The 11,441-nt window shown below is 52.4% G+C and overlaps 1 protein-coding gene across 16 annotated transcripts in view; it reads right to left on the bottom strand.

Annotated features, from left to right (window-relative positions):
* The window catches only part of SEPTIN8 (septin 8), a 26,421-nt gene extending 17,929 nt beyond the window's left edge, over positions 1 to 8,492 (bottom strand). For 2 of the 16 annotated variants that reach the window (XM_067031603.1, XM_067031607.1), the window contains exon 1: positions 8,213 to 8,465. In XM_067031603.1, coding sequence (XP_066887704.1) covers positions 8,213 to 8,242 — 30 coding nt within the window. In that variant the 5' untranslated portion in view covers positions 8,243 to 8,465. Of the gene's footprint in view, positions 1 to 7,540; positions 8,030 to 8,212 lie in introns of those variants that run through there. The other 14 variants (XM_067031601.1, XM_067031604.1, XM_067031598.1 and 11 more) reach the window with 12 other exon arrangements.
* Between the last annotated feature and the right edge of the window lie 2,949 nt (positions 8,493 to 11,441).

Genomic DNA, 11,441 nt, shown 5'->3' on the forward strand with positions numbered 1-11,441 from the left:
AACAACATGTGATCCAAGGTGAGACACTCCCTCCAAGGTGCCCGCCCAGGTGTCTCCGTTGACCTGTGTTGGGGCTCAGCCTAGGAGGAGCCAGCAGCCTACAAAGCACCACTGGCATATCTCAGCTACCACAACTCAGAAAGGAACTTCAGGTCTCTCACTGGTTACTTGCAATTTGTCAGGTAAGACCTCAGCTCCAGTTCCAGGGCTGGGTCCTAATAGTCCTGAGCCAATCAGCATGATCACACGATTGGTCAGGCACAGGCAAGCGACCCAGAGTGAGCCTTTATGACCATCTTGTAACCATTAGGGGAGGCAGCCTAAGACTGAAGCCCACTCACAGAGGATGGCTGAGCCAAGAAAATCACAGAGGAGAGAGAGCCAGTGTCTGCCCTACCTCTGGGCTTTTCCCTTTACCCTGGCCACATCTCCCCTTTACTGTTTAAGCTAGCTGAATGGGGCTATCTATTACCTGCAACTGAAAGCATCTTGACCGCTACAGTCCCCAAAGTGAAACTCTGAATGCAGAGGAACAGGGAGAAAGCAAGGAGAGTAAGGACAGGGAAGGAAAATGTGGTGTTACAACCACAGGAAGGAATGGATGTCAAATGATGACACCAACACCTCACCAAGGTCCACCTGTGCAGACTAAACCAAGTGATTTACAGAGTCTCCTACGCAGCCCTTTCCCACGCTGTGTGGCAGAGACCATTATTATGCCCATTTTACAGGTAAGGGAACTGAGGTGCACAGAAGCTAAAGAACTAATCAGGGGAAAGTAGGGATTTGAGAGCAGCCAAGCCCATGCCCCAAACCATTCAGCTGCACTGCCCACCATAGTCTTACTATGCTCCCAACTCATTCATTCAGCCACTCAACACAGGCTTGCTGGGCACATCTACTGTGTGCCAGGCACTGGGACAGCCGCTAATGAAAAGATGAAGACACCAGATCCTTAACCTCAGCGGCTCAGTCTATCAGTCTAAACTCAAACAGCTGTGACGGCCAGGCAGGCAACATAAATGGATGAAGGGGAGCAGGATAGTAACAATAACAACCATCACACCTAACAGTTATCAAGGGCTTACCAGGTGTGACTCTAATTTCATCTCATTTAGTCCACACATCAGCCCTATGAGGTAGGCTGTATATTATCCCCACTGTACAGAAATAGACAATTGAGGCACCAAGAGACTAAGTAATTTTCCCAAGATGACACTGCTCAGGAGGGTGAAGCCAGGATCTAAATGGAGATGGTGTGACTGTAAAACCCACACTTCCAGTCACATCACTCTGCCGCCTATTGGATGAAAGACCCGGTGACTTGGCTGAGTGTGGGGTCCCTCAGGGAGAGGCAGGAAGAGTGGGGAACTGCAGAGGCTGTGCTCGGTCCATGATGGCTACGGTTTTGTGACTCCAGCTAACTGTGGGAATGCAGACCTAGCATTACTAAATCTTCCAATTTTTTAAAGAGAATCCAGAAATCCAGATTTTGGGGCAAAACCCACTAGTTTTCAAAGGTTGGCAACAACTACCAATGGAGAATACCATGAGGGTCCAACTCAATGTGTCTGGGGGTTGGACCTGACCCATGGCCTGACAGTCTGCAACCCCAGGTCTGGCAGAATAGTGATCTGGAAGGACAAAACACCCAGTCTGCACTCTTGGGCATGGAGCCCCACAGGAGACTGCTCTGTGAGAGAAGCCTTCAGGCTGGACAACTTAACTCGGACCCTGGTGAGAGGCAGACCCAGCTGCTTCTGGCCCTTTTCACATACCCAGCTCCCAGGGGTGCCAGCTCAGGGGGCTCAAAGTGTCCTCAAATCTCCAGGATAGAGAGTTGGCAGCTCTGAGCTCTACACACACAATGAGAAACTCCACAGGGTCCCTCTCTAATCACTAACAAGCTTTTGGCTCCTAAGCCAGGCTTTGGGCTTCTGTGTCATCATTTCTTTGGCACATCAAAGACAACAACCAAAATAATAACTGCTCAGGCTGACTGCATTCCTCCATGCCCAGTCGTCCAGAACAAAGTAGAGAATGGCATTTTGTTATGCAGCCCAGTGGATAAATAGGACATCCTTTTCCTGACCAGGAAATGCTGTCTGAGCCTTCTGGAGCAGCCCCAAACACCAGACAAAAGGAGCTGCCCCTTTTACCAAGAAGAGAGGTGGGATCTGGGGGGAAACCATGTCTCGCACTTGCCCACAAAAACAGGATCTTTATCCAAAAGAAAGTGGAAATCTGCTGAATGTCTAAACCAACAGAGCCAAGGAAGCTATGGGTGAAAAAAGCCCCCGAGATCAAACCTCCCAAACGAGGTTGGCTGTTGGAGTGGGAGTAGAGATGGCACCCCACCATTAGTGTACTTGGCTCCTGAATCCTAGGCAAAGAGCAGCCCCTACGCCAGATCTTCCACAGAGTCCTCTCCAAGTGCCTTGGACTTCAGATGCTTTTCTCCCCCCAGGCTCCCATGCCTCGTACCCACTGTCCTGAGCACCCAGCAGGCAGACAGGAAGCCTTTTCCCCAGGAGAGCTCCAACTCTGGGGGGCCCTATAAAGTCCTTGTGCAGTGGACCCAGGAGTCATTGCACCACTGGGAGCCTTCTCCGCCTGTGTTCCTGGCACAAACCACCCTACCCCTGGCTCTAGCTACTCACGGCAGCCTGGGCCTTAAATAGCCAGAGCAGAGGCCCCTGGCCAGAACCCATGGTCATAGCACAACTGTCCTTGAGTCCGAGAGGAATCCTAGGAATTTTCCCAGGAAAGGCTTAGGCTCTGGTCCCAGGATTCCACAGCAAGCCTCTAAGCCCAGGTCAAAGGTTACGGGAAATAACTACAGGGATGTACATAGGAGGGTGGGGGTGGGAATGCTGCTATCCTGGGCCAGGAGGGAAGAACAGAGGCAGGATATACCTGTCCCCAATCAAGAGAACACCTGAGAACCAAAATGTCTCTCTCCTAAGGTGGCAACAAACCTGGGGAGAAGACGCAAGCCAGGATCAGCCTTCATGGTGCCAGCACAGTGGCAGATGAGGTAATAATGACAAGATGGCAGTTGGGCCCCAGGAGGAGAACACCAGTCACTCTCTCAAGGCCAGTCATCCTCTCCCCCATCCTGGGAAGCAAAGGGACTCTGGGAGCAAAAGTATCCCCAGGAGACAGAGGCCACCCCATGCCCTGACCTCAATACTCCAGTTTCTCTGCCTCCCTGTCTCACTAAGAGGCACTCTCCTCCCTCTTTCTGCACACAGACAGCAGGACTGCCACTCAGTAATTTGGGATGGTTTATTTCACATTTCTCTTGTCAAAATCAGGTTTCCAAGAAGCCAAGAGGACAGTTAGTGGTCTCTGGGCCCACCCACCTCACCCCAGGCCTAGGACACAGGGATGTCGTGTCATTCCCCCATGGGAGGGAACGGTCCATCCCACTACGGAGCAGATAGGGAAGGCGCTCTGGGCCACAGAAGGTACTGGAACCCCAGGTGTTCATACTTTCCCACTTGGCTCAGGGGCTCCAGCAGCAGCCCCCTACTTCCCCAAAGCAGAGAAAGCCACAGCGGTCTGGACACCGCAGGATGGAGGCAATCTGTTTTCCACAGTGAATGAGACCCCACCTTTGGAAAGAGGAATGTGGGCAGCAAAGGTGACCATGCCCCCCTCCTACCCCAGAATGGATGCCGGTGCTGGGAAGGGGCAGAGAAATACATGGGCACCAACATGGGCCAGCAGAGGCTTGGGGCAGCACTGCTGTACTTCTCTGTTGCTTGCACCATTCACCCCAGCACCAAGCAGAGTGTCAGACTCGTACCCAGGCCCCACAGCCAGGTCTGGTGAGTGGACTTAGGTCCATGGCCCACAGCCCCTCCTGAACCCCAGCCCTCAGGTGGCCCAAGCCCAGGAGGCCCCTCAGAGAGTGGCCAGCACCTATGATCTGAAATAGGCTCTTATTCCTTCCTCCCCTGGTCTGTCCCTCTGATGTGGCTTCCAAGATAAGGGTCAAGAACCATCTAGAAGCCATGTGTTCTGAGGAGGAGAATATCTAATTTGCCCCAATACCACCCAGGGCAACTGATGTTACAGCCTAGATGCCCCTTGCCCTGTCCTCCACCACCTCTTCCCAGCCATGGTTCCTCACGTGAGCCCTGAGGATGCAGATGGTTCTACCAAAGAACACCTCTATCACAAGGGCATGTTGACCTTGGGAGGCATCCTTTCCCCTGACAGATGTGTCTCCCTCCTTCCTGCATAGCTCCATATCTAGTTGTCTGGCAAAGCTTGTGCCTTGGGGGCCATGACTGGGGATTCTGAGACCCAACCTAGCAGCACAGAGGCAGGAAGACTGGAGAGGCTGCAGGGGACACATAGAGACCAGCCAGTTCTCAGGCCCTTTGCTCTGTCATCCTGCAGTGGCTTCCTTCTGGTAGCTGGACCAGAGCCACAGAAACGTTCGTGCTAGTTACTGCCCCAAATATGTACCTCCACCTAGCCCATCTTAGGGCTTAAAACTCAGAGGGCTCCACCTTCTCTGTCATCTCAAGGGGTACTGGGGGCTGAGGTTGGGTCTGAGGCCCAAACTTGTCAATGACCAGAGTGTGCATCTCACCCAACCGTGGGCTGCTGGCATCAACAAGATGATGGACACAAAGCATCCAGTGCCCTCCCTGCCATCCAAAGCTTTTGACAAATATCTGGCCCTGTGCTCCAAGCCTCCATCAGTTCTCCTGCATCGTTGGCATTGTGGTCAGTCTCCTTCTTGCCACCTTCTCTGTTCCTACTCTGGTTAGTCCCTTTTCATGTGCTCCCTTGGATCACCAATGCCTCCCCATCAGTCTCCCTGCTCCGACCCATTCCAGTCTAGATCTCAGGCAGACCTTTCTAAAGTGAGCCCCCATAGCATGGTATGATGCCCATGAGGGGGGCAGGGCAGACCCACCTCCCAAGGGGAGGGGGTGGAGCTGCAGCTTTGCAGGTTGGCGCTCGCTTATGACCCCTCCACACCACCAGGCACTGAGAGCTGCAAAGATGTACCTTGCTCAGCTTCTGCTTCTCCTTCGGAACCGCTCAACAAGGAGGTTACTGGTCATTTTTACAGGACAGGGAGACACCACTCTGTGACAGGCCTACTGGGATGCCTCCCACATTCCTTCCCACCAGCTCTTGCCTCAGGGACAGAGTAGGCACTCCCTGGATAGCCTGCTTCTTGGGGAAGTGTCAAGATTACAGGGGTGACAACGGAAGTGACAGATGGTGCTGGGGATAAAGCGGAGATGGGGGTGGGGGGAGTGATGGGCTGGGAGGAGTGCCAGGTGCGAGGCTGCCATGCTGCACGCTTCCTCCCTCTCCCCCTCAGATCTCCACTTTCCCTGGGCCCTCAATCCTCCCTCGCTATAGAGTTTGAACCCTGCCCCATGAGATTCTGATAGGAAAAACACAGGAGATGGCCCCTGGGGCAGACAAAGAGTAAGGCCCAGAGTCTGGGACCAATTAGGGAGGAGGGGCAGAGCAAGAATGGACAGGAGTCTGGCTGCCCAAGGAGGGCAAGAGGCAACAGACTCCCCAGAGGGCTGTCCCAGACATGCACATCCTAGGAGATTTCAACCGTAACCCCATGGCTGATGTAGGATTGAGCAAGACCCAGCCAAAATGTAAAGGTTGCTGACCCTGCAGTCTTTATATCATGCTACATGGAGAATAGGAACCCAGCACACACTGACCTCAAAGTACCATTCCATATGCTCATCTAAGCTCCAGGTCGGGACAGTTCCCAGGCCCTCCTGGGCTGGTCTGACCACTGAGCTAGCCTGAGGGGCAGCGTCAACCTGCCACAGCTCAACCAGATTATAGCCTCATGGCCACTGCTTAACACCCAGTTCAACCCTGCAGCAAGTGAGACACCTAAACATATCTCCAAACATGCCATAGATTACAATTATCTTCCACAAACTCTTTGAAGAATATCAGTATGGTTATTGCCACTTTATAGCAAGATAAAGGAAGAAATGATTTTCCCAGGATGACGAGGCAGGAGAGGAGAATGGAATCCAAACTCCTAAATTCAGGCCAAACCCAACCCAAGGTCTCCACTCAAATTCAATAGTGTCCATGTCCTCCCAGGAGGCTGACAGCTCAAGAGTGTGAAGGGTGTGGAAGGTGTGCATCCATCCAGCTTAACCTGACACAGTAACCAAGGCCCCTGAGCTCAGGCTGTACATCCTTATTTGAGTCAATCCTCTCTCTTGCCTTGGCCCACCATGGCGATAATACCTGAAATCCTTGCAGATATGGTTTAAGAGCAAACACAGGAATCTGAGGGGAAAAGCCTTTCCAGCCCAATGCCTGGCACTGCAGCTAGGCCTCTCAGTTCAGCCTCTGAGGATAATCTCTGGATGCGTGTAGTGATGGGAGCCCCTAGGGAGGGTACCATGTAATGGAGCAAGCTCATTCTCTGCTGCTTTCTTACACACAGTGCCAGTCTTCACATCCACATGGGCACTAAGTAACATGTATTATTTATTGTGTCTTTACCATGTGCCAGACACTGCTCTAAGCACCTCGCCTGGATACTCTCATTAAATCCTCCCAATAACCCTATGAGGGAGGTAGTATTTTTATTCCATTATACAGATGAGAACATTGAGGGGTTAAACAACTTGCCCAGGGTCACAAGGCCAACAAGCAGTAATCTAGGATTCACATCAGGCAGTCTGATTCTAGGTACTCTACATACTGCTCCCACCTGCAAGACCAACTGTTAGAGTAACCTCTGGCCACAGACAGACAAGACCCAGACATAACTTTCTGGTCAGCTGTGCACAGAAAATGCACACGGGCATGCAGGCAGAGATGTACAAACACACACAGCTCTCTTGGCTTCCAGCTAACCAGCAGGTCTGTTGGGATTCATGCACAGCCCTCCCGGGTACATAAATTCCCATTTACAGTGCAGGGGTAGGGTGAATCTCTGATTTGCCCAACCTCTGAATCTGCTCCTCCTGTATTTAAACTTACTGAACTGACTCGCAGGCCCCTCTCCAATGGGAATAAAACACCCAAGTCTAAAAATTATGAAACCAAGAGTTCCTGCTTTAATTACGCATATTTCCAAAGTAGACCAACATTTTTAGATTAAAGAGAAAATTTACATATATAAGTTCAGATGACAATATTTATAGCATTAATTACATAAGTCCAGAATCCCTTATTTAGCCCCAGAACCAATTCCTTATCAGTCACATATTTAGCATTTCCCCCCTACCCCCAACATCCCTGGGCCCTCTCTCCCCCTTACCACCAACCAGGGCCTCACATGCTGGCAACAGGACACAGCTTCCTTCACGGTCACAGCCCAACCTCCCAGACACACCCAAATCCAGCCTTAGACATCAGGGGACATGCAGACACAATCCCCAAAAGGCCCCTTTCCCCCGGGTGAATTATGAAAGCCTTTGTTGGAAGTTGGCTATTGGCTGGCTCAGGCCCAGAGAGACCTACCTCTACAGGGACCACCAGAGAGACGTTAGCCCTGCAGAAGGCATACCTGGACTGGGGCCCAAACATCCACTGGGCTGAATCTGGAATCCCTCCAGTTCCTGGGGAATGGCTGCTTCAGACCCGACCACTGAGGCCAGACCTGCCGGGAATCGCACCCAGGAACCGGGAGCTGGGGTGGGGGGGTGGGGGGTGGAACGGGAAGGAGAAGGCGGCCGTGGTCTTCAGGACCCAGGTCTGCAACTGCCCTGGGCTCATTTGAGGGACTCCCTAGGATCCCTAGGGCTTCATCCTCACCGGCGGTACCCATCCAACAGCACCTGCGCGGCTAGAAATCTCCCCAGCCGTGCAGAAACACTAGGGAGAGGTGGGTCCGGAGTATCCTGGATCCTCCCCTCTGGCCCCCGGGGCCCCAGTCTGTCCTCAGACCTCGCCAGGACCAGGCGAGTATTTATATTCTCCTTTCCGCAGAAGAGGTCTGCTCTTCTTCGCCCAAGGGGGGCGACCCCGCCAGCCTCGCGGCAAGGCGCCCCCGCCCGACGCCTTGGGACCCGGGACAAGCGCTGCGAAGAGCCCGCTCCGGTGTCCCCCGTCCCGCCCAGCGTCGAGGCCCGGCCGCGCGGCGCTGACAGTCCGGCTCGAGACCCCAGCCAGCTGCAGGGCGGCCCCCTCCCCGCATCCAGCGCCTCCCGCTCGCGCCGCGGCCCAGCAGGGCCCTCACCGAGAAGCGTTCCAGGTCAGTGGCCGCCATGGCGAGCTCTGCACCGGGCCGGCGAGCCGGGACGAGCACCCGGGCCGCGATGGGGACAAGCCGGCTGCGGGACGCGCTCCGCCCGGGCGGCTGCGGCTGAATGGATCCAATATGGCCACTTCCTGGAAACTCCCCTTGGCGGCGGCGGCGGCGGCGGCGGCGGCGGGAGAAGCCGCGGAGCCGCCCCCGCCCCCGCCCGCGGGACCGGCCTCTCTGCCGGCCCGGCCACGAGCGCAGCCCGAGCCCCTCCGCTGGGATGACCGGGGGTCTCCGCTGCGAGGCGGGAGGTGCCGGCTGCGGGGACTGCTGGGACTTGTAGTCCCCGAGTTGGGGGACCGGGAGGGCAGTGCCCGAGGGGCGGGGGCCGGTTCCTGCCGGCCTGCCGCGTGTCCCTGGGAGGCTGGGTCCGAGCCCAGGACTGAGTGTCCCGCTCCCGCGCGCTAGGAAGTCCGCTCCGTGCGGAGGAGATTGCAGTGCTGCGTGCGCCCTAGGGGTCGCCTCCACCAAGCCGCCTCCACCCGGTCAGAGCCTGTAAATGCACTGGGACCACCCGCCAGAGTGTCGACGGACTGCATGTGGCCGGTCGGGTCCAGGAGAGGCCGCCTCAGCCTCGGGTGACCGTACCCCGGGCCCCACCTGATGCTCTGGTCCGAGCCAGGGCGGCACCCAGGGCGGGACCCGCGTGTAAGGCCGGGCGACCTTCCCGGGCCAGGGACCAGCCTTCAGCTTTTTGCGCAACAAATGCTCAGGATGCGAAGTTCAGGCTCGGGATTCGTGCAATAGAAGCCGAGCTCGACAGTCAAGACATCAGATTGCAAGTGACCGTCACCCTGCCTGCCCCCAAGGGTTTGGGGCGATGTCTTAATGGAATCTGGGCACTGTGCATAGAAGACTGCGGCTCCCAATGCATGCACATTCTCTCTGCTAATCTCACTACTCAAAACGTGCACAAAACTTAGGAAACGAATACCTCTGCCCAAGCCAAAGGCCTCAGGGGGCTCTAGTCCTTTTCACTGACTATATCAAATCCAGCCCCAAATTCTCTGAAACCCTCTTTTTCTTTCCCTTCCCTCTGCCTTTCTCTCTGAAACAACCCAGCCTATCCCTCTGACTCAGGAAATTGTCCTGGCTGAAGGTGCCCATAGACCATATCTGGACTTGGCACACCTGGCTTTTCACCCTGAAGTGGCTTTCCCCTCCCTTCTCTCCAGGGCAAACACTCACTAAGGTGAACTGACATCCCACTGGTCCTTTCTGACTCAGTGTGTTCACTTTGTTCCTCCCTATCGTGGTGTTTCACACGTTGTACTGTAGTTATCTACAGGAAATGGGCGAAGCTGTGGTTAACGGAGCTGAGCCTACGGCAGACCGCGTGGGTTAGAACCCTGCCTCCATCCCTTGCTAGCTTTTTTACCTTAGGCAATTTACTCACCTGTGCCTCCCTTTCCTCATCCTAAAATTGAGAATAATTATAGTACCTCTGCCACATGATTGAACACAATAAAACAAGCAAAAGTCTTTAAACTATACTTGAAATAAAATGCTTAATAAAATCTCCCTCTCTAGACTACAAAGGCCCCAATGTCACAACCCAGAGAGAGGGAGAGAGAGTGTATGTGTGTGGTCAATCAATGTTGAGTTGATTGTCCTAGACCAGATCTGCTGTTTCCTTTTTCTTTCCTGTAACTGGCAGGAAATCTGTCCCAACTACCATTTTATGCATCACAACTCTCTGGGATCTGCCCTAAATTATCTTTAAAATGGTCTTTTCCTCCCAGTTGGACATATTTCAAAATGATCTACCTCTAGCAGCCCCAGCTGCTGGCTGTGAGAAGGAAAAGCCCAGATTACAGCAGACTTCCTTCTCTTTGGATATGTTCACTCTGCTAGGAAAATTTACATCTACTCGTGAAACCCCAAATTTCTTTTTCTTTCTTCGTCTTCTCCATCTCCATCTCCTTCCTGTTCCTCTTCTTCTCCTCCCCCCTTCTTCTTCCTCTTCTCCTCCTATCTGCCCCCATCTTCTCCAATGCTGCTGCTGGTCAGAATTACTGAAGTAGGGAGAGTTACCTGTGGGGACACAAAGGTGAATACAACAATCATTTCTCACAGGAGGCAAAGTGTTATTTCTCATGGCAGCGTTTCCTAGTGTTCCTTATACACCTAGGAGGACTTCATAACTGTTACACACACACACACACACACACACACACACACACACACACACACAGTAGTCCCATAGTTAGATAACTGTATTATGGAAAACTTAGTTCCATACAGGAAAAGGTTTCTGTAGAAGTTCTCAGAGCTTTTGTTAAGGTAATATGCATTGTCATTATCTTAGAGGTAAAGGAAATATGCAGCCTTCCTCAAACTTAGTTGATCACTCCCCTGCCCACACCCCACATACACACCTAGCATCACACTGAAACTGAACTTGACAGGCCTCACTGTTGCTTGTCTTTTACTTTTGTTTATAGTTTCTTTTGTCATGCAAAAGTTCAAAATGTTGATGTTGTAAAGTTTACCTCTTATTTCCTTTATGGTTTTCACCATAAAATCTCCTTTAAAAAAATCCTTCCCTGTCTCAGATTCATAGCGATATTCTCTTTGTATCTTCTTATAAAATGTTAAAAAATTTTTTTCACCTTTAGGCCCACCAGTGATTTGTTTATGTGCATGCCAAACCAATTGTTTCATCATCACTGATATACAATGCAAATAGTATCAGAGGCTAAATTTCTATGTGTGTATGTGTGTAGGCCTGTGGCTCAGTTAGGATAAGATTTAGTTGCTTCAACAAGATAGAAGCTTCTTTCTTTTGCACATTATCCAGATAGGCAGTCTTGGTGATGTGACATTGAGTCCATACCTCCTATGTTACTTTGCTTTGAAAAGCCCTGACCTCATGGTCCCATGTGGTGAAATCAGCATTCCAGACAGCAGGAGGGAATGAAGGTAATAAAGAGAAAATGAGCAAAGACTCTCAGATGGTTCCAGAAACTGCCACATGGCACGTCTGCTTATATCCTATTGGCCACAGCTGAGAAATGGGGTCTTTATTTTGGCCATCACGTGAAAAGCTAAAAATTCCATAAAATGTTAGAAAAGTAGACATTGGTAGATAGTCGCAATCTCTGCTATAGCCTGTTTTTGAACGATTTATTCTGTTCAGTAAGATGCCTGAAATTTTTTTCTA

Source organism: Kogia breviceps, chromosome 4 (genome assembly GCF_026419965.1).
Source record: "Kogia breviceps isolate mKogBre1 chromosome 4, mKogBre1 haplotype 1, whole genome shotgun sequence".
NCBI lineage: Eukaryota > Metazoa > Chordata > Mammalia > Artiodactyla > Physeteridae > Kogia > Kogia breviceps.